The 23,215-nt window shown below is 41.6% G+C and overlaps 2 protein-coding genes across 13 annotated transcripts in view; one reads left to right on the forward strand and one right to left on the reverse strand.

The window, feature by feature from the left end:
- The window catches only part of fam135b (family with sequence similarity 135 member B), a gene marked incomplete at its 3' end in the record, with an annotated part of 63,354 nt that overhangs the window by 14,966 nt on the left and 25,173 nt on the right, over positions 1–23,215 (reverse strand). For 2 of the 3 annotated variants that reach the window (XM_079590703.1, XM_079590702.1), the window contains exons 4-10: positions 19,885–20,024; positions 17,558–17,628; positions 14,850–15,023; positions 13,760–13,886; positions 11,066–11,219; positions 9,627–9,676; positions 9,325–9,480 (exon numbers count right to left, since the gene is read on the reverse strand). In XM_079590703.1, the coding sequence (XP_079446829.1) occupies positions 9,325–9,480; positions 9,627–9,676; positions 11,066–11,219; positions 13,760–13,886; positions 14,850–15,023; positions 17,558–17,628; positions 19,885–20,024 (872 nt within the window). Of the gene's footprint in view, positions 1–9,324; positions 9,481–9,626; positions 9,677–11,065; positions 11,220–12,323; positions 12,478–13,759; positions 13,887–14,849; positions 15,024–17,557; positions 17,629–19,884; positions 20,025–23,215 lie in introns of those variants that run through there. The other variant, XM_079590704.1, reaches the window with a different exon arrangement.
- The window catches only part of col9a1c (collagen, type IX, alpha 1c), a 65,722-nt gene continuing 62,445 nt past the window's right edge, over positions 19,939–23,215 (forward strand). For 7 of the 10 annotated variants that reach the window (XM_079590713.1, XM_079590711.1, XM_079590720.1 and 4 more), the window contains exon 1: positions 19,939–20,073. The gene's annotated coding sequence lies outside the window, so the exon portion shown is untranslated. Of the gene's footprint in view, positions 20,074–21,465; positions 21,573–23,215 lie in introns of those variants that run through there. The other 3 variants (XM_079590717.1, XM_079590719.1, XM_079590718.1) reach the window with 2 other exon arrangements.

Here is a 23,215-nt window from a genome sequence, read left to right on the forward strand (position 1 = left end):
TTTTATAATAATTACTGATACTTTAATGCATCTAAGTTATTATTCGATATCATTCTGAGTTCTCAATTCCCTTACACGCTTATCTAAATTCGAGTTAAATCAGATTTAAATTTTGGATTTAAATCTTGTTTGGCTGGCAGCCACTGTCATCCACTAGAAGGAAACAGCGCCACCGTGTGGCCTTGTGGATACTAAGTCGGTGCCACTCTTTTCCTCCCTTTCACTCTTTTGAAGTGTGTACTTATTTCATTTTTCCCTTCTGATTATTTCATAGTAATTACTGATGCTTTAACGTCATCTGGATTATTATAAAATATCACTCTGATTTTTACATTTCTGCACAGGCTTATTTCAATTTGAATCTAAACCAGTTTGAATTTAATTTGAATGAGTTTGTCTGTTCAAACAGGTTGACCGCTGAGAGGAGATACGCCCCTTTGTGGGACAGACCCACTACTGCGGCCTGTCTCTTCTTCTGGGGTCATCCTGTCTTTTCATTATTTTATTTTATTAAAAAAAATTTTTTATTATAAATTTTTTTTTTCACAAAAAAAAATTATTATTACTTTTTATTCCTAATTTTCTTATCTCTCTTTTAGGTTAGGTTATTCTGATAATCACCAACATTATCATAATTCCCTTTTTTGTTTTATCATTATTTCAAAGCCTTTGCCTTTATTTCTACATACATAATTACTAAACTTGGTTTAAACAAGAAAGCCTTAATTGACTTTAACTTTCACCTGTTTACCCCTTTTTGTGTGTTTATGTGTAGTTCTCCCTAGGGCGCTGTGGTGATTTGACGGTCATCTCTGGTTGGTTTCCAGCGAGCGGGGTCACCTGGCCGTCACGACCGACACCGGCCGTGCGTGAGTCTCGGACTCTTCTGTCTCTTACCATTGGGGCGGCACGCAACTGCTACATCAGCAATTTAGCACTCCAAGGGTAAAGTCAACCACGCCAGCTGACACACAAGGCAATTTCGGGACAATTACCTGAACCAGGGCCTGCTGCAGGGGCCGGGTTCCAGGGAAAACCCAATTTTGTCGTGCTGTCTGGCAGTTGACACCTTGGTGTTGCCAGGTTGTGTTTAAGGTCGCAAGTTGTTTGAGAAGGTCGCACCGTGGTACACAGAGTAACAGAGGGCCCGGGTCCACTGTGGTCGAGTGTTTGGGACCGTCAAGAAGGTTGACCGCGCCGCCGGCTCCCTCCTGAGTGACCTCATTTCACCCCAGGCAGACTAAATAAGGTAAAACCCATACACTTAGTATAAGCCACAGAATATTAGATATTCCCCGGTCATTTAAGTGTTTGGCCCCTATCCTTTTCTCCAAGCCTCACCATCTTCCTAGGTTTTCTACCCCGATAGCCCCCACTCACCTGTAGGCCCTATCGTAAACTCTGGCAGTGGTAATAGGCTTAGGCCTCCTTATTCTCTCTGACACATACCGTGTTACTATTGTTTGATTTTATTTCACTTTGATCTGTTCTATCCTTTGTTCTGTTGTGATTTGTTTCTTTCATTTCACCTAGAAACAGTAACCTGAGAGAGCCATCAAGGAAACTAAGTAGTGGAGTGACCACCAGCAGCCGGGGCCACCACGTAACCCGCCAGGCTACTGCTCGTCACAACCCCTAGTGCAGGTCCTCAGACGACCCAAGTTAATTGGCTCCGTGAACTGTCTAACTGTTGGCATCAGTTAGCCCCAAAATTCTCATAAACGGCATAACCGTATGATCATAGCTCGTTAACCTTAAAACGAACTTGCATTGGTCTCTTTGTGTGTGTGTTCTGTGTTCTCTCTCGCCTACAGTGTGCCAAGGTCACGGCCGTCCAGTATGGCTGCCCAGTGGGACGAACTCGAGTTGTGGTTGAGAGCCATGACGACCGACTTCCTGCCCGGAGACGCCGCTGACGCACAGCCCCTGAGCCGAGAACAGCTGGACACCGACCTGGTCAAACTGATGACCCACGATCCGACACAGAGCTACAGCTACAAGGACTGGGCCAAGATCGTCGGAAGCCTCGCACACAAACTCGTCGCCCAGGCACGGCTCAGCGAAAGGAGCCACATCAACCTGGAGCAGGAAGCAGCAGCGCTAAAGCTTCAAGCAGAGGAGGCCCGGAGGAACCAGGCCCACACCCAAAGTCATCTAGACCAGCTTCTTCTCCAGACCGAGAAAGAGGACGCCACAGATCCAGAGCTACAGAAAGAAGTAGAAAGACTTCAAAAGGCCCTGCAAGATCTTCGCCTCGACACAGACCAAAGAGAACAAGTCGGGGAATGAAACCTGTAAAGAACTCGACGAAAGACTCCAACAAAGTGACACTCTCCTCGAGAGAGCAAAGACTGAACTAAGAGACAAAAACGCTAAAGCCACAGCCTGTGAAAAACACTTACAGGTGGCCAGAGCTGAAATCCATGAGCTTACTCTGCAGAGACATGATCTCAGAGACGAACTTGACATTGTTCACAGAGAACTGAGACATTCTTACAGACTTAATAGTGACCGGGTAGGGGAAACACACACCACAAAGTTTCCCCTGACCAGCCGGTACACACCAGCCAGCCAACAAAAACCCCTGTCAGCAGAAAGGGGGGGGCCCTCACAGAGAACACTCACCGCTAATCGCGGCACGGCTCCCAAAGCTGAAGGGGGCGGAGCTGAAAAGGGTCAGAATCCCCTCCAGACGGATTGGGCCCCCAACCACAGCTCTTCCCCCACGAACTCTGACAAGTTGGCCAGAAACATCCCCACGTTCACTCCAAACCTTGCAGGAGGCCATGATGTACATGCTTACCTTCAAGACATTGACTTTCACCTGCAAACTGTCGCCAACGTGACAGCTCGGGACAAGTTTTGCCTGCTCAGAATTACTTCTAGCCGTGACGTGCGCAGCTTCCTAGACCGTCAACCAGAGACTGTCAAAAGGGACTACCAGCAGCTGCGACAAGCTTTGATCCGTGAATTCTCTGATCCAGAATCAGAACAAGGGGTCTTCACCGCCATGGACGTCAAACAGGCCCGACCTGAACACCCACAGACCTACTACGGCCGACTCCGACACGCCTACTTCGGAGCACGAAACGAGCCCGGTATGGAAGAAGATGTCAACTTCAGGACGCTGTTCCTCCGAAACCTGCATCCCACAGTGAGTCATCACTTAGGCGTTCTGGCCTGTCCACGTAGCATGTCCACTCAACAGCTACGTGACTTGGTCCACAAAGCTTACACCAAGCAAAAGACTATTTCCAAAAAGACTGTAAAAGACCCCACAACCTACTCTGTCTCTGAGCACTGCTCAGAGCTAGACACAGAAGGCGCCCAACAGCACCACAGTCACAGACTGTACCACAGAGAGTCAAGACCGTTCCAAGCCAGCAGAGGGCAGCACAACCGTGACGGTGCTCATCCAAAGCATCAGAGCGAGCGCTCTAAGAGGTTCTGGGACCTGCATCACCCGCCGTCCAGAACTCCAAGCCCAGAAAGCCAGCCCTGGAACCCCTCTCGACATGCTACTGGTAAGCCCAAGCCTCATCGCACACCAGAAAAACACAGTGCAGCCACGTCGGAGACAGCAGAGATCGTGAGGATGCTGAAAGAGTTTCTTCACAAGAAACATCGCAAGAGAGACAAGGACGAACCAGACATCTTATGTCTCAGCATAAGAACTGAAACCAACACCCTGTCTGACTGCCATCTGACTGAGCCAAGCACCACGAACACTGCTCGTCCCCCACAGACTACAGAGCTAGCTGTCACACCACAAAATGACAGCTCCGCTCCAGCACCACAGCTGACAGCTGCACACACTACACGAAACAGCACAACACATCACACCTGGGACCAACATCACAAAGTCCCAGGAAGTGCTGTTCCGGCTAGCTGCCCCCGCAGCAAGCCACACGCCCCTCCCGGGGACAACCCACCAGACATTGTTATCAAATCGCAACCCATGAACTTTGCTGTTACATCACCAAATAGCAGCTCCACTCACTCACTCATTGTTGCATCACAAACTGACAACACCTACCATTCACTCCGGCTGACAACAACAGCCCCGGTGCCACAGTTTCTGGGAAACCTCCTTGAAAGGGGGGTGACCAGGAAACCCTACCTAGCCTGCACTTTGGAGAAGGAAGTGAAACTTGAAGCCTTGATAGACACAGGAGCAGACCTCACTGTGATCTCATCTCAACTTTTCAAAAGACTCAAAGTCAAAGCTAAGAGACAGAATCGAACTCTTGAATCCCACACTTGTGAGCTAAATGTGCATTCATACAGCCAAAATAGCATCCGGCTCGAACAGCTAACTCTAATCCACCTGTCAATAGGTTTTATGTCGCTGACTCACCCTGTGTACGTTTCACCAATGAACACTCATCCACTCATCATTGGCAAAGACCTGCTGGATCGTTTCGAGCCCTTACTGGACTTCAAAAAGCGAACTCTTTGGGCTCAAGTGCCAGAACCTCTCCCCATCCAGTCACACAGGCCACCCGAGCCAGACTGTCAGATCACAGAGGTCACGAGACTTTCCACAGAGCCAGACTGCCAGGTCACACAGTTCATGGGAACTCCCACAGCCAGTCACAACGACACAGACTTAGCAACAGGTCAAGTTTCAAGTTCGCTACCCTGCACCTTCCAGCCCACAAAAGACTTTAACAAATGCTGCGCCAAGGTCAAGACTGACCTGCAGCCACATGAACAAACTCATGCCCGCGCCAAGCCTGGCGCACTAAACGGAAAGCGGTGGTCACACCCGACCCACCCACCCGCCCTCACTTTTGCAACGACTACACACTGCATAAGACTTTTACAGGCTACACGGCCTAACACTGTCCCGCTTACGCGGGCTCCGCTGTCTGCAACACCCAACATAGCGGACATGCGGGCTTCTGACACCACAACAACGACTTGGCATTGCCTCCACTTATACCCCTCCTGCCTCCCTTGCACGCCGTCTGAGCTCACTGACAGCCAGTGCCTCAATCCGCTGCATAACATGCACACGCTGCATACACACAACATTACGGGTTCTGCACCTGTTGACATCACAGCGCAAAAGCTTGTGCTGAACAGTTGCAAAAGGGGGGTCATGCCAATGTTTATCTATGACGCATCATGTGCGGCACAACACAGCACCAGAGTCACTGACGAGACATTGAAGCAAGCGACAGGCTGGCAGAAAGATGTGACAAAACATGGGCCAAGGCGAGCTAAACCTAGCTGCCACCCACAAAGCAAAAGAACTGCCCTGTCCAACCAAAGACAACCCTCGTGTGCCTCTTCCTTCCCTTTCTCTCTCTCTCTCCCTGTCATCTGTACCAGGTTGCTGCTGTGGGTCGTCATGCTGTGCTGTCAGCCATCCAGAGGACAGCTGCCACCGAGAGAACAACTGAGACTCCTGATCACCGACTGCGGAACCTACACTCAGCCAGTGTATGGTCGACTCACCCAGTCCCGCCCGGTCTACAGAGCACACTACCCCAGCACCGCAGCCCCATACATCTGGGCAAGTGCCCAACGGACAGAGGACTCCCTCTCTCACGCCAAAGCCAAGGTCGAACACCTGCTCAACCAACTTGAGAAAGTGACTGTCACGCAATCAGGACTCCTAAGCACCAACCACCGATCCGAACGGTTCCTGGGAGCGTTGCTCGGAGCCGTAGCTGCCGCCAGAACTCTTTTTAACATTGGTATGTCCAGTGTCAACGCAGCGAACCAGACTGTGAACTCAATGAAACCACTGTTTGTTATCTTCCAGAATGACTTTGCCCAGACTCCGCTGATTACAGCGCTAACGACAGACATGCTGTGGGAGGTGAGCTCCTCCAATGACAGCCTAGCCACAGGTGCAATCCCACCGTACCTGAAACCTTTAAGCCTTGTGCGAACTGTGCTGGCTTCCAGCATCACCACGCCAGCTGACCCTTTCAAACACACCTTGCTTACTCGCTGGGTTGCGCCACCCCACTTCACGTCAACCCCGAGCAGAGAGAAGTGGGTTTTTCTCCTAAACCTACCCATCATCGAGTCAAACCGAGCCTACAGGCTCAAAGACATTGTCAACATCGGGTCCTGGAAAAGCAGGACCCAGTTCAAGATATGCACTCCAGACGTAGTGGCCTACCACGACAGCGACACCCTGCTGTACCCGGCCTCAAACCTGCACGGGTGCACCTTGACCAAAGACAGTCACTCTCTCTGCCCTAGCAAGCCCGTCCTCAGAGACAACACTGAAGGAATCTACAAGTTGCAACCCCTGGTCAGCCACACACGCTGCCCTGCTGAAGCTAAGCCTCGCACACAAGTCACAGAAACACAAGCAAAGATTGTAGGTGAACGATGGCTGGCTAACACACCTGCGCACACAGCCACTGTCACTCACGAACAGCATGATACCACCAGCCGTGTCAACCTGCTCAACCCGAGTATGCCGACTCAAGTACCGACAGGTGCCATCTCACACCTCGGTAACCTGTCAGGGTACCATCTTCCGAGCAAAGAGTACCAGACAGCACTGGAACTCCCATCCTTTAAGAACTACAACGTCACCCTAGATCCAGAAGGAGATCTCTGGTTTGAGAAAAGGGGGTCCCAACTCACGAACATTGCTCCTGTCAACACAGCCCTCCAAGCATGGGCAACCGCCCAGCCTGAATACCTCACCTGTGTCCAAACCTGGACCGCAGCGGATACTGTCGTATCTTTCCAAGGTCACCGACCACACACTGACACTCGTCTTGGCCTTCACCCTGTGCCAGACTCAACGAGATGTGAACATCCACAGCCAAGCTCACAAAGCCGTGTCGGCGGTTTCTCACAGAACCCCACACCATCGACCACCTCAACCTCATGTGGGCTGAGCCATCAGTCTAGCAAACCACCTGTCATCCATTGTGCTAAGTTGTTGTTCGATGAAGTCCATTCTCTGACTTAATCGAACAAAAAGGGGGATATGTAGCAACATTGACATCCGGACAGGTGCTTATCAAACTTAGTGAATCGTGATTTCTTGCAAACACTTCATTCGTTGTGTGAACAAACAAGAGGTCTCTGTCTCTTTCTCCATTACACACACACAAAGAGACATGTAACGTGACACCACATTCCACAAAGGCACAAAGGAAAGGGCTTCCACCATAGTCCCTCTGGAATGTATGCACACACACACACACACACACAAACGTTTCCTTAAACGAATCATATTTAAAACATTACCAAATGTATTATGTGTTGCTATTTATGTGTCGTGACAGATTTGGGTTTAGTTTACAATCATAGCATGTATTAATTAAACTTTAAAATGTCTATACTAATGCATAATAATCAAATGTTGTATTCCTAAATGTAACCCGAAGATGTTTGATACTATTTTAAATCCTGAGACCTAACGGAGTTGAATCTTGACTGCAAGGCACAATAATAGGCATTTATTCTAGGAAATACCATACTTCTAAATATGAATGTTAAATTTGATCTCACATGACATAGTCAAAGTGGGCGTGTCTTTACAAACAAAGGAACATTCTCCCGCTCTAGATCAGAGGATCCGATTCGCTCTTGTCCCAGAAGAAGGCGTATCCTTACATTCCTTAAAAGCAAAAACGCTCTTCCTGCACGCTCTCTTGCTCTGCGCTTCCTGCCTTCATCACTGCTCATCATGTGACGTCTCCGATCTAAACTCCCTCACGGAGTTCCCTGCTTTTATTTTCTTTATAAAGTTTCTTTTGTTTAATTTCCAAATTCCACTTTGCTCGTTTCCACCTACGAGTCGAACGAACGAAGCCTGAATTCCTTCAGCAACAACAAGAAGCCTTCAAAACTCCCGCGCCCAGCGCGCCCCGGAGACAGAGCACGCACCCTGTCCGAGAGAACGCGCCTCAGCACTAGAACGCGCACTCTGCTCCGAGAACACGCGCAGGCTGGACACAGCTCATCACACACACGAACGAACCTTTTTGCAAGTATCAAACTCTACCGAGTGTTAATGTTTTAAGGTTTGTTTCGATTGATGGCTCTCTCAAAGGTCTGTGATGTTTGCTGTTCTATGGTCACACGTGACCATTTTCTCTCTCTCTCTCATCCTCTTTATCTCTCTCTCTCTGTCCCGCAATCAAATCGAGCGCGGGCCCCAGAGCACTCTCTCCCTCGCTCTCTCTCTCTCTCTGTTCCGAATTCAAATCGAGCGCGCCCCGGCCCTCGATCTCATTCTCTCCCTCTTATTCTCTCTCCCAAACGCACGACCAAAAACCTCTGTAAATCGCTCCCCGCGTGTGCGAGGTGTGCGATTACTACTGCTAAATAGCACCAGCTTAAAGCAGAATAATCTCTCTCTCTCCTTATCTCTCACTTTCTCTCTCTCATCTGTTATTCGTCTTGTTTGTCCACATGTAAGATATGTACAAACCTATAATCACTATGTGTATTCCGTTATATTCTGTAGTTTGCATTTATTAAAACAATATATTCAACTGTTTCCCGGAAATGCTTGTAAAACGAGTCAATGAGATAAGATCCAAGAGCTGCCAGCGCGCTCAATATTAACTACATTAAGTAGTTTAATTTTATAAACACAGGAAAATTAATATTCAAGGCCAGAAGGTTAATATTTCTTGGAGTTTATAAGAAAGGATAGCTTTATTGAGAAATTAATCACTTAATCTGACAGTTGGTCGCTGGACGAACAACGATTTGATAATTACATTAATTTCCCTTAAAGATTATCTCGCAATCGAAGTTAAGTAAGATTATTGATATATGAATGAGGAATTATAATTCGTTGTGATTGATTATTCATATATTCATATAATCCACTTTCACTTTCGACAATTTAATGTAACTGAAATATGCAAAATATTAATCATATTCATGATTAGTTATTAAAATTCCCTATGGATCATTTGAGCTAATTCATCCGGACCCAGAGTCCGAAGCATAAGGCACATAGTCTACAATGCATTCAAATTATGTAAGATATTATGTCTTGGGAATAAAATTTAAATTGAGTTTTTGCTTAAAACAAGCAAAATTATCTGCTAATGGGGTAAGAAAAATAATTTTGTTTAATATCTTAAATCAAGATGCATTTGACAAGTAAAATGATGTAAGATTTTTTAGATATTTGAATGGAAAATAAGTCAAAAATACTAAGTAAGAAAAGCATTTTTTGCAGTGCCTGAATGGCAGGGTAAATTCAGGGTTAGAAAAGAAGAACTGGGAGTTGAACATTCTCTTAAAAGTCCCAACTCTGAGTAAAACATGATAAAAAGTAGTGAAGGACGTCCCAGTCTAACATAAATCAGCCTCTCTCACCCTGAGTGTGTGGTGCTCCTGGGCCAGGTATGAGCGGATGTGTGGATTAGGAACCGTGGCTTCCACAAACTGTGTCCAAAGAGCAGACAGCTGAGCACAGAGCTGCGTCAGATCTTTACTGATCTGTTCAGCTACCTTCTCATGGCCACTCTGCAGCTACAGAGAGAGAGAGAGAGAGAGAGAGAGAGGGGTCAGTCTTATTTAGTCACAGAACAATACTGATTCATGTGATGGTGTTAAAGAACCTGCTTCATTGCCATTAATTGTATGTTTTTACAGTTATTGGATAATGTTTCCCAAACCTGCAGTTCAATGGTCAGCTGGTTTAATGTTTCTTCAGTGGGAAGGTCCTCTGGTAACAAGAACATTATGAAAAAGTTAGACCATACAAAATGCCACTGACAAATTTTTTATCATTTACCATGATAAATGGATATGGTAATCATTCAGTGTAGTATGTGTCAAAGTATGGCACTACCATCCATCATGTAATTACCATATTATACTATTGTGTCAGTCGCCCTGTGGTGAAAATCAAGCTTTTAATGTTGTTTATATGTCTATGTGGTGTTACCATATTATCTCCTTAAAACTGCAGTGAAACAAAGACAGTCTCAAAAACGCAGTTTAAAATCGCTGGTGTTTCTGACGTCACAAACAACCTTGTAACCAATCTCGTCAACATGTGATCGTCCACCAGTGAGTGGATCTCTGAGCTGGTGTGAGTGAGTGGAGGCGGGGCTCATTTGCATATTCATAGAACCGCATATACTAAATGAGGCAAGGGTGTAGAGTTACATTCAAGCTATTTAAGGCACAAAGACATTTTTTTAAATATAATTTTGGTAATCACAGATGAGTTTTAAGCAATACAATTATTGACTGCAGGGGAACTTTGATGATATCTGTGTTTCTGATGATATAATGCAGGGATTCCCAAAGTTTTTTGTCAGCCGAACCCCTTTGACTTAAAATATTTACTTGAAGTACCCGCCTGAGAGTTAATATTTCAATATAATAAGTTTTTTTGTCAGCAAGAAACCCCTTTGACTTAAAATATTTACTTGAAGTAACCCCTTAGAGTTAATATTTCAATGCAGTAGTTTGACAACACATGCGCAAGTTCTTGCAGGAAAACAAATCAAATATTTCATATTTTTTTAGTAATTTTGATGTATTTTTGTTCTATAATTATATTTCATTTAATTTGACATTTTCATAATTTAATTAATTATTACCAGTTCACCATATTCAGATATTCATTAATATTATTATACACATAATATCATTGTTTCACCTCTGTGTTGCTTTAAATAAATTAATTCATAAATGAAGATTGTTATTATTTACTCACACATTTTTGCTTTTAACTCAAATAAAAGATCAAGCACATAGTCTTGGCCGCATTATTCTTAATTGTACTGTGAATAAGTCATTCTAATTCTCATGGGTGAGATTATCAAAGAATACTGACTTCAATTTTGACCTGTTCCTCACCAAAAATAATAAATTAACTACTTTTATGTTGCTGTTATGGTGCTTTTGTCTTTTTTGGAGCTTCTTTTTAGAATATATTTTTGTGTCCCACAGAAGAAAAAAAATCTTATTGGTTTTGAAAGGGTGAGGAAATTATGACTGAATTGTCTTTTTTTGTTGTTGAGTAAACTGTCCCTTTAAATCATCCATGAGAAAGCCACATGCATTTAAAGTGAATGAGTTACATAAGAGGTAGTGTTTATACCCATCTCTTTGCGTTGCAGTTGAGGGATCTCCTTCATCAGTACTGTGTAATACGAGCGCAGAGCTCTGTGAGCCGCCAGCAACAGTTTACAGATGCGCCGGTGCCACGTGTACGCTCTCTGCAGACAGTTCTCCGATGGCACGTAAAAACTGCCCTGGAAACAAACACACACACACACAGGACATTATCTATCTATCTATCTATCTATCTATCTATCATTCATATATAGATATAATTTATGTGATGTGGTTGTTATGAACAGCAGCTGTATGTTTATGTTTAGTTGAGCCTGAAGCTCAATAATTAGATGAAGATCAAACGCAGGGTAAAACTAAACGCAGTCAGTTTCCCAGCAGTAAAATAGAAGTGTGTATACGTGGCACTCGCTTATGGAGAACGACACGAGACGTCCTGTCGGCAGGAAGTACACACACTTCTGAGAGGACAGACCCTCTCTGTTCAGTAGTAATGTAAACATACTGCACTGACAATAGCATTAAATTGTGTGTGTGCATTTTGTTTGATTTGCAGCATTTTCAGTCAGAGTGAGAAAGTGCTACTTTGATCTTTTGTTGAGGTGAATGTCCATATCTTTTTTTATTATTGATTTAAAAGTTTGGGTTCAGTAAAATATATGTTTTAATGTTTTTGAAAAGTCTCTTTTGCTCACCAAGAATGCATTTATTTGATCAAATATACAGTAATATTGTGAAATATCATTACAATTTAAAATAACTATTTTCTATATGAATATATTTTTAAAATGTAATATATTCCTGTGATGCCAAGCTGAATTTTCAGCACCATTACTCCAGTCTTCAGAGTCACATGATCCTTCAGAAATCATTCTAATATGATGATTCGCTGCACAAGAAACATTTCTTCTTATGCAGGGGTGATTGTGGGTCTGTCGGGCCTCTAATATGTCTTTACTGCATTCTTGTGTATACTGTGTAATGTGTTTATGTTTGAGTGTAAAGATAGTGGTGAACGCTGTCATTATATGTGTGAAGCTTTGTAATCTACATTCAGTTATGTCCTTTTGACTCAAACAGATGCGTACTGAATTCAGTCTCTCTCTATCACACACACACACACACACACACGCACGCTCTGTGCTTTCTCACTTTTTAGTACTATAACAGCTGGAAAATACACAGTCAATATTACACTCACATAAAAACAACATCGATCATAGATTGAGTTCATAAAGCCAAACTGAATGTAAGAAAGCTTGAGTGCAGTGTAAATATGCCACCTTGCATCGTGGGATAGCGCCATCACTGGCCGGCCATCCGTTTGTGGTCAACATGTGTACAAATGTACAAGCACATTCATGCAAGTCTGTACACTACTGTATATATTACAAGTGCATTCAGGAGTCAGTTTGATCTAGTTTAACTCACCAGTGACTTCAATTTCAGCAGTTAACAGGCAGCATATAAAACAAACAAATTTAATTTTAGGTTCACTGAAGTTTTACTTCTCACATAAAGCTATTATATGATTCAGAAGTCTTGTAATATATACAAGCCATATGACTTTTATGATACTTTTTGGTAACAGTTTATTTTGAAGGTGCATGAAGACAAAGTAACTTCTTGTACTAACTCGAACACCTAACAGTCCACTAATACTATAAGAGTTGACATGTAGTTACAAAGTTACTTATAGTTAGTACTAGTAGAATGTCTAAAGTGGTCCATCAAAACTATTTTCGGATGATTTTAGAAGTTTGACATCTCCAGTCCTCATTCATTGTAATTGTGGGAGGAAACCTAAACGATTAATGACCCATGCATTAAGTTACAAAATGCATTTGGCTAAAGACAAAAAAATTAACTCATCACCCAATCAGCTTAAAGATCTAATATTATGGCATGTATAGAGAAAAGAGTATACAGAGAGTAAAGTATCACATTATATCCTTCATGGTAAAGTAAAAGTGCTGAGGAGGCTGGCGAGCGCTTATAGAAAGGAGAGAGAGAGAGCGAGGTGCTTGCTCCTCATGTTGGAGGCCAGTAAAGCTGCGCTCGTTACGATGATCAAACGCTGCCTCCCTCCAGCGTAACGCTGTACTTAATAAAGTGCCCTGCAGGGGGGGGTGTAAACGCAGGACCCATACGGAGACGAGAGACCCCGTTGCCATTTCCTGCCTAAATGGAAATCTCCACAGGCAAGAGAAACCTCTCAATTCTTCCAATTAGAGAAAAAATGGAGGGCTACTTTGTCCTTAGCTTCTGGTCAGAAAGGTCAAATTATCTATGCCGTTTAACTCTAAATGGCTCTGGCTGAATGTCTAGAGCCAATTGAAGCAGGTGTTATTTGAAAATACTTGGAATACTAGCATACTGCATATTATCCACAGTGTCTAGTATGTTTAAACGAAATAATTGCATTACGCGGCCAGTAGTATGCAAAGAAAGTTTTAGAAAATTACAAAATACCCCTGACATATTACTTTGGATTCATTCATTATATTAAAAACGGAAGGTCAAGTAGTTAAGTTGCATTGCATTGTGGGATACATCATCTCACAATGTACTGCACATTTTGGCAAATACAATAGGCCATATGGATTTTCTATATGCGGAAAATACGATGTGCATATACTGCAGCAATTCATTAAAACTCACTAAACGCATGATTATGTGTAAAATGAGTTGTCTTGATCAGGTCTGATGTTGTGTTTACCTCTGTTGGGACAGGTTTGCAGTATCCAGCCCCAAACATCAGATTCTCCACTGACATCGCAGAGGGCGGAGCTTCACTCTCTGGAGACCCTTTCCCCAGCCACGACCCCCTGCCACCGCGCGCAAAACTAGAAGACAAATCACAGTGTAAGTACCTGTAGTGTTATCAATGTGTGCAGCTGTTATCAGGGAAGATTGTTTACACTGCATGTCTGTCTGAAAAGGCCTACACATTAACATAAACCCACCCGTCTGATTAGTTAAATGTAAATGTCGGTCTTGAGAATGTTTGAGACTAATGAAGCTTCTGCTCTCTGAAATCCATTTCACGTGACAGCTGACAAATACACACACTTCGGATTTGACAGCTTTGCTTTCAGGGGGGTTCAGGGAAAGATCTAGCACTTTAAAAGCTCAGTTTGAAAGAACAGCTCCACAGCGGTGGAAATACATCACATCCTGCCAGTAAAACCTCCTACGAACTGGAGATCCAACCAACAATACACAGGATTTATCATTAAACTAGAAAAGATGGCCATAAATAATACTTGCCTTTATACACCTAATGATAAAAGTATTAAAATTAAGTTAAATTTAATTAAAAAAGCAGCTTTGCTATCACAGGAATACATTACATTTTAAAATATATTCAAATAGAAAACATTTATTTTAAATTGTAATAATATAAAACTATTAAAAACTTTTGAATGGTATATGTAACCCACATTGTTAATTATAAAATATATAAACTATATTAAAATAGGGAATTACAGAGTAATTCAGATCAGGTAATAAACTAAATAATACCTCATTGCCTTAATGATGAAAATATCTAAATTAAATTACATTTTTATAAATTCAATTTAAATTCAATTTCAGACTTTCATCATTAGTGGTATATGGCAAGTACTACTATTATTATTATTATTGATAAAACAGTTCATTATTTATAATAATGGTGTCCTTCAAAAAACTATCAAATTTATAGACAAAATGCTTTTGAAAAGCAGCAGAATAAATGATGAAGACATGTTGGTGCCCTAAACTGGTGATTGGCTGAGAACTGGCGGGGCGGAGTTGTGTGTGATCACCTGATCAGTGGTTGGTGCAGTGCCACCAGCGAGGCGTGGATTGAGACGGAGATGACGGACAGGTGGAAGTAGTCAAACATGACGGGCAGGTGGTGGTGTAGGCCTTGGTGTGGATGGAAGTGCAAACCCAACGTCCTGCTGCTGATCAGAGGCACTGAAGAGAGATCCGCCAACCTAACACACAACGACATGGATAAAATAACATAAACATCTAAAGCTTTCCTGTAGCTCACACAGGAGATCATGATGCAAGCAACGCCAAGGTCAGGGGTTCGATTCCAGGGAAAACTGACAAATATAAATGTGTACTTTGAATGCAATGTAATTCGCTTTGGATAAGCAAATCACAGGCTCCATTCATACACATGTAAACGTCTTAATAATGTCTTTATAATGTGTAATTTTGCAGTGAAAGAACTGCATACACAGCAAAAAACAATCTGTACTTGTGATTTGATATGTAAATATTTACATATTTATAACAAGTTAAGTTATTGTATTTTTACTTATTTTAATCAACAACAATAATAATCATACATTTATTATTCACATTTTTATATTTTCTGGGAAATATTTGATTATGTAACACATTTTTGTGAATTCTAGATATATATATATATATATATATATATATATATATATATATATATATATATATATATATATATATATATTTTTTTTTTATCCACAGACAAATGGAAAAGGTACAGGTAGTTTTCTGCCAGGACATTTTCCTTTAGTTTACAGACATTTCCTGTAACCCTAAAACACAACACAACACAGTAAAAAGCTTAATTCAAAATAAAGTAAGTCATAAAACACCTGTTAAACAACATAAAAAAAACAATACAGATTATTTTTAATAAAATAAAGATGATATTTTATAGATTATATAGTTTGTGATAATTGTGTAATTGTCTCAGGTCTGCAGAAGTATCAACTACACTAAGATGTGGCAGTCAGAGAAAAAGAGTAGGAGAAAAAGAGCTGAATACAGAAAACTCCTGAGATGGAGAGAGAGCATGAGGAGGAGTGTGAGATGGAGAGAGAGAGCATGAGGAGGAGTGTGAGATGGACAGGAATGGTAGTTAATGAGCTGGTCTCGCTGACGTCCCAGCAGAGCTCAGGGGTCTGACCGCTGCTCTGGGGCTCCGCTGCAGGGAAGAGGCTCAAGTAATTGCTCTCATTTGTGCTGCTTTGAGGTGTGTGTGTGTGTGTGTGTGTGTGTGTGTGTGTGTGTGTGTGTGTGTGTGTGTGTGTGTGTGTGTGTGTGTGTGTGTGTGTGTGTGTGTGTGTGTAAGCTGAGGGCCATCGGTGCGGTTGCTCTTACTGTTCTTGATTAATACACACACACACACACACGCTGTGCCAACCTCAAGGCTCTACCACACTCTCACTGCATTTCCTTAAATACAGACATGCAGACAGAGAGATGATACAGATTGCAGAAAATTACAGGAAAGATGGAGGCAATGGCTGTGTTTGTGAGGGAATACTTGCATATTTAAAAAAACAATTGTACAGTATGTGAAATAGTATGCAAATGTTTCAAATGTGTGCTACATTGTTCTCTCACTACCTCATAAAGTTGCATGTTTAATTCAGTGAGTTGTTTCTGAATGTTCTGTGTAACTATAGTGACTTACTAAATGTACTGAATAATGTGTATTGTGTGGAATACCGTATCCCATAATGCAATGCGCTTGATTTGATCTTCCTTTTTCACTGTGATGGATGAAACAATATCAGAGGTGATTTTTAACATCTCTTTGTTGACACTGATGCATTGGACTGCCAGATGTAAAGATATTTTTTTCCAAAATTGGATAGATTGCATAATGTTTTATTTTTGACAAACTTTTTTCTACCAAATGCCGTATGCGGTTATTTTAAGATGCCGTATAGTTACATTGCACTATATTGAGTAATATTAATTACCTACATGTACTTACTATAGAGTTACGGTTAGGGTTTAGTTTAGGGTTAGTTATTGTAATTATGCATAATTTACTGTTATTACTATAGTAAGTACATGTAGCAACGTCTAACTACGTCACCTTAAAATAAAGTGTTACCCAGTAGGCTACTATTCCATACCAAACACGCACAAGTGTGTCAAAAATGTAGGGGTCAGTAAGATTATTATTATTATTATTTGTTTAATTTCTCATTTTATTTAGCTACATTAAATAGATCAAAAGTGACAGTAAAGACAAAAAAAAATTAATTTATTAGGCAGCACAACGGTTTTTAACATTGATAATAATACGAATTCTTGAGCAGCAATATTGATCAGCATATTATTATTCCTGAAGGATCATGTGAAGACAAGTAATGATGCTGAAAATTCAGCTTTGCATCACAGGAATAAATTACATTTTAAAACATATTCAAATAGAAAACCGTTAATCTGACTTTTAATAATATTTCACAATATTACTGCTTTTACTGTAAAATCATGGTTGATACTGCTTCATATTCATTCATCACTCTGTTCATGGAAGATCAAGTGAACTGCATTGTGGGATACAGTACCCAGAGCAGTTTGCACTAAACATTTAGGGAAAGTAGTCGGTCATTCCCTGAATACTGAAGATCCACACACCGTGCAGAGTACCGGCCACATATAGTGGAAATAGCATGATAGTGTGCGGTTCTGAACACAGGCAGTGATGATGCAGAGGGAGAAACGTGAGAGAGGGACTCACTGCTGTTCATTGTCAGTGAAGTGCAGATCTAGTTTGAGCTGGACGTCCACCTCACTCATGGCTTCCTCCACCTGAGAGAAACACATCACCACACCTGTCAGTCAAAACTAACTGCAGGTTTCAGAAACAAACACAATCTTTACAGCGTTCCTGTTGTGATTGGTTGCTGTTGCTTTATGATCTCTACAGTTTGATTCCTAGATATGGCGGGACCCTTCGTCAATGTTTATGCATCCAACTAGCAAAAAAATTATAGAAATCATAACACACACGTCTAAAGGACAAAAACGCAACGGCAGAGGTAAAAGAACAGCGTTGAAACAGTATTTTAAAACATTTGAATTCTCCACTGTAGTACAGTGGAGAATACAGCACTGTGATTGGATTAAAAGAGTTCATTCTCATGAATAATGCGGAGAAAAGTTCAGAAACTGATGACATAGATGCGTAATCTCCAGCCACTGCAGCCAATCACATGTTTATGTGCTCTCACATGACATGTACACACATATTTAAGGACCCTTCAAATAAAAACATGGTTTTAGCACCACAGATTCCCTGTAGAAACCGATCATGTGACGTGGACAGAAGGTTTCACCCCGCTCTGATTAACTGGTGCACTCCTCCGCCGATCTTTGAAAACAAACAGGGCTGCCCCAATTATTGATACACGGATTGATTGAACTCACACTCTGGGGAAATGGAAAGCTATTTTTGGACCTCTTATCTGCGGGGGAGAGACAGAGAGTGAGATGGAGTGAGGCAGGGAGGAGAGCGGGCACAGATAACTGCTTCAAGGTTAATAAGAAAGATGGCCACAGCAATCTGATAAGACACTCTCCCACCCACAACTCCCTGCCTCTCTCTCTGTCTATATTTTTCCCATTTCACATATTTCATAATGTCTGAAATGAGCTGGTGTATGAGCAGGGTACGATTAGTCATAATATTTGAATATAATTTAGTGTGTAATAATATAATTCAATGCTGTGAAATAATAAGTACACCCCCCATGACAAGTGTTTTTCTGTTTTTGTTTATGAACATTTTTGGTCATACTGATAGTGGACTGGCATTTCATCAATGTTGATCAATAAAAGGCAATATAATTTAACAAATTGCGCTTGGGTTTTACATTTTGTAACAACTTACATGAACAAATATAGCCTATTCTTGTGTGGAAAAAAAAGTTAGTACACCCCTCATTAAAGGTGCAGTACGTGATTTCTGAGAAACACTGTTGATATGTGAAATCAACCCACACAAACACACCCCTCTCTTTATGGCTCCACCCCCAAACTGCACAAACACTCAATGCAACAGTGGATATCTCTTTATCATCTGAAGCTAAGGAAGGAAGATTAAAAGATGAACATACAGTACACAAAAATATATTCAAGAAAGAGTTGGTTCTTGTACTGGGAAGCTTTCATTCCTCTGACCTTTTCTCTTTTGTAATGTCTCTCAGCCATCTCTCTTTTTACAGTCTTTCTTCAAATCTCCCTCTTGCTCACTCTCTCGTCCCCCATCATGAGTGGACACGCCCCCTGCTACTGATTGGCTCATTGTCTCTCCTCCCCATCATGAGTGGACATGCCTCCTACTGCTGATTGGCTCACTCTCCTCCCCCATCATGAGTGGACACGCCTCCTACTGCTGATTGGCTCACTCTCCTCCCCCATCATGAGTGGACACGCCTCCTACTGCTGATTGGCTGTTGTGCTGCTCGGTTCAATCCACTTTCAACAGTGTTTCTTAGAAATCGTCAGATACTTTACACTACCATTCAAATGTTTGGGGCAAGAAAGATATATTTTTGATACTTTTAAAGTGACAGTAAAAGCTCTTATTTTGTTACAAAATATTTCTATTTCAAATGATCTTTTGAACTTTATATTCACTAGAATCCTGATTTTTTTTTTTTACCAGTTTTTACAAAAATAATACGTTTTACTCAAATATAATGTTTTCAACATTGATAATAATAAGAAATGTTTCTTGAGCAAAATCTATATACATTAAAATATTTTAAATATATAATTTCACAATATTATTGTTTTAACTGTATTTTTATTAATTTAATGCAACCTTGGAGAGCATTAAAAAATAAAGTTTTGAACAGTAGTGTATGCAAGTTTCCACCCTATAATATTTGTGATTTACTTCTGCGTATTTTAAGTTAAGCATTTTGATTTGTATTCTATGTAGCAGATTTTTTGACCTTTCAGCTACCAGCCCAGTTTTTCAATACTAGGTTGCTGATATCCCCATAATCCACATCATGACCCTGTCCCTGACTTCTGTTTTCAGAGCAGCGGGACACTCACCCTCTCTCCGTCCAGCAGCAGGTGCACTCTGAAGCTCATGCGGTCCTCCAGGGTCACCTCCTCATTCCTGTACAGGATCTGAAAGATCCGACTGAACACTCCGCCATCATGAACCCCTGCGCTGCTGAAACTGCACTCGCCTGCCCGGAGGAAGACAGACAGACAGACAGACAGACGGAGAGAAAGAAGGTAGATTATTTTATCACATCAAAGCATCTCCAGAGAGAGAGAGATATTCTCCACTCTGTGCACATCAAAGCACGTTCAGTGATGGTTCCCCGCAGAAAGAGAGATGTAGACCCGTTTCATTCATATTCAGTGTGTTGTTGTCTGACAGTGTTAGGCAGGACTGGGATTTTGTGTGTTTGGGGCTATAAAATTGAGAGAAAACAAAACATCTAATGAAAATATACGTGTGCTTATGTCAGAGCATTGCTTGTAGGAATAGAATTATTGTATATCTCAATCTCAAAGTCCTAGGCAGTACGTGGAGAACAAGTGGAGACAAGTGGAAAGTCCAGCAAGCACAAATCTCTTATATTATATTACATTACATTGTCACATTAAAAAAACTACAATATTTTGTAATTTATTTCATTTAGAGTAATGTTGCAGTGCAATGTTTATAATGTTTTAGAAACCACACTAAATAATTTCAAACTTTTTTAATTTATCATATTTAGTGAATTAATGTCGCAGTGCATTTTTTATTTTTTAAGAAAACAACCCAAAAAAGTGCAATGTTTTGTCATTTATTAAATTTTATTCCAATAGTTAAGTAATACTGTAGTGCAATAATTATAAATGTTTTAGAAACCATACAAAAACACACTCCTTTGTGATGTATTTTATTTAGTTAAGTAATGTCGCAGTGTAAAGTTTTAAAAACGCCACGCATAAAAAAAAAAAATCAATGGTTTAGTTGGCTACATTTATATCCAAGATATAACTATGTTTGTGAAATGTTTTTCTGACGTTTTTAGCCTGAAAGACTAAATACTGTGGCAAAATACTGTAACATGACTGCACAATATTGTCATTTTTAACACGTGAGGGTGAGTAAAAGATGACAATTTGTTTCGTATTTGAGTGAACTCTTTTCATTTCTCCAGTTGAATTTTTAGCAGAAACATATCTGAGAAAAGTTTCAAGAGCAACATAAGAGCAAGGAAAGTTTCCAAGGAGAGAAAATCATGAATCTGTCCATCAAATCCAGCATTACTAGTCCTGTTTTTCTCTAGCCACTAAAACAGCCACCATCAAGGCCATAACCATGAAACGGTGGCCACTGGCTCCTCATCCACCGGGAGAGAGACTGAGATCTTGTCTGTGACGGATGACAGCACCTCCGTGGGGTTTCTCTTCAGTGGAGAGGATGATAGCGTGTGTCAGAGCAGAACAGTGAGGGTCTCGCGTGAAGACAGACCCCTGCTGAGACTGTCTGTCTCTTGCCTCTGTCCGTCTCTCTCTTTCTATATCTTTCTTCCTCGCTGCATGCTACCAAACCAGATCTGCAGTGTGCCAATGCCTCAGAGAGAGAGAGAGAGAGAGAGAGAGAGAGAGAGAGAGAGAGAGAGAGAGAGAGAGAGAGAGAGTCGGAGAGTAGAGTCGAATCTTGCCAGAGGAGTCATGGTGTGTGTTTGATGGAGGGGAAGATTCAGAAACCGAGAAAAAAGATGATGGATCAGGTCAGTGTGTTTCTGATGAACACGAAAGAGAGACTATTTCGAGCTGCCTGACAGCAGTATGGAAATTCACAGCACTGCACTGTAATGCGGCATATTGTATAATCTATAATATTCCTTAAAGGTGCCATGTTTAAAAATTGAGGTAAAAATATCCAAAAAATGAGCTACACGCATTAAAAGAATGAGAAGAAATAAGGGCAATGATGTCATTAAAAAAATGTCAAGTTATAGTACTGCAGAGATATCAACCTTAATTAGCATTAGTATTACTAGCCACGGCCCTACAGGTGTCGTAATACCAGTTTCGGCCATGGGAGGCGTATGCGGGCAACATAACCACCAGCCAACCTGCAATACACGAATAACTCGCACGGCTTGTGGGCGTTCTTGAACCTGATGTCAATCGTGTGGAAAGTACAGCCCACTACTTCATTTCAATTCAGGGAAGAGAGCGGAACGATGGCTGAAGGCTTTGGCAAGAGACCCCAACAACCGCCGCGCTCTGATCAAGCACAAATCAAATCAGATAAGAAAAGGACCGCTCGTCACGGTCCGGGCTCGAAAGCGCGGGGGACGGCGATCGAACTGCAGCGCATAGCCCTGTTTTACAACGTTCAGCACCCATTCTGACACGCCCGGGATCGCTCCCCATGCTTTCGCACGCATAGCTAGGGGCAGAATGGTCTCCGTGTTCTGACCGCCGCACTGCGCGGGTTGGAGAAACTGAAACGGAGGTATCAGCGCGGCGCGCGCGCCCTCGTTGTCTAAAGAGTGCTGCTCGCTGACGACAGCAGCCGCTGTTTCACATTCAGTGACTCGGTCGCTTAGGACGGAGAACAATTTGTGGCGCGAACAGGTCATGTGTAGCCTACTGTATCTTTCAACAGTGTTCGTGTTTTTTTTACTATAGTAGAGATGATCGGTTCACGTGCGCTGTCTGATGTTTACTGCATCACTCGACATGGAGAGGTGGGGTAAAGTAATAATTACAAGAGCTTCACGGTTATCAGATACAAGCATTCAACAGCCCTGTAGTATATATATATATATATAAATATAGGTTATTTGTGTTTGCGCACGTGATATCAGGAAGCAATGTAATAACGTTACCTGTAATACACACATGATGGCGATGCGCAAATCGAGTGTGTGTGTGTCACATCATTATTGTTTCTTCAACTTATTAACATATCTTACTTTACTGCAACTATCTGTTTCTGCTTCTTTATCATATTTATAGTGTGTGCTTTTATAAAATACCATATCCTACATCACATATTTTGATATGTGAGGTATACTGCCCCCATCTGGTATGGAATGTGGAGTATGACTTGATTTTTTTTTGCCAGACAATTACACATGGCACCTTTAAAGGGATAGTTCACCCAAAAATGAAAATGTTGCCAATATTTACCTTTAGGTTGTTAAAAACCTGGATGACTTTTGTAGAACAAGAAAAATTAATATCCTGGACACTATTTTTTTTTAAATATATAATAAACATAAAGGAGGCCAGGGGCTTTCAAGCTTCAAAATAATGAAATTATAAATAAAAAAAATATATCTTTTAAAGTCGCCCATATGACTTGTGCACTAAATTGCAAGTCTTTTAAAGTCAAGTAATAGCTTTATGTGAAGAACCG

The sequence above is a fragment of the Phoxinus phoxinus genome, assembly GCF_949152265.1.
Source record: "Phoxinus phoxinus genome assembly, chromosome: 19".
In the NCBI taxonomy this organism is placed as follows: domain Eukaryota; kingdom Metazoa; phylum Chordata; class Actinopteri; order Cypriniformes; family Leuciscidae; genus Phoxinus; species Phoxinus phoxinus.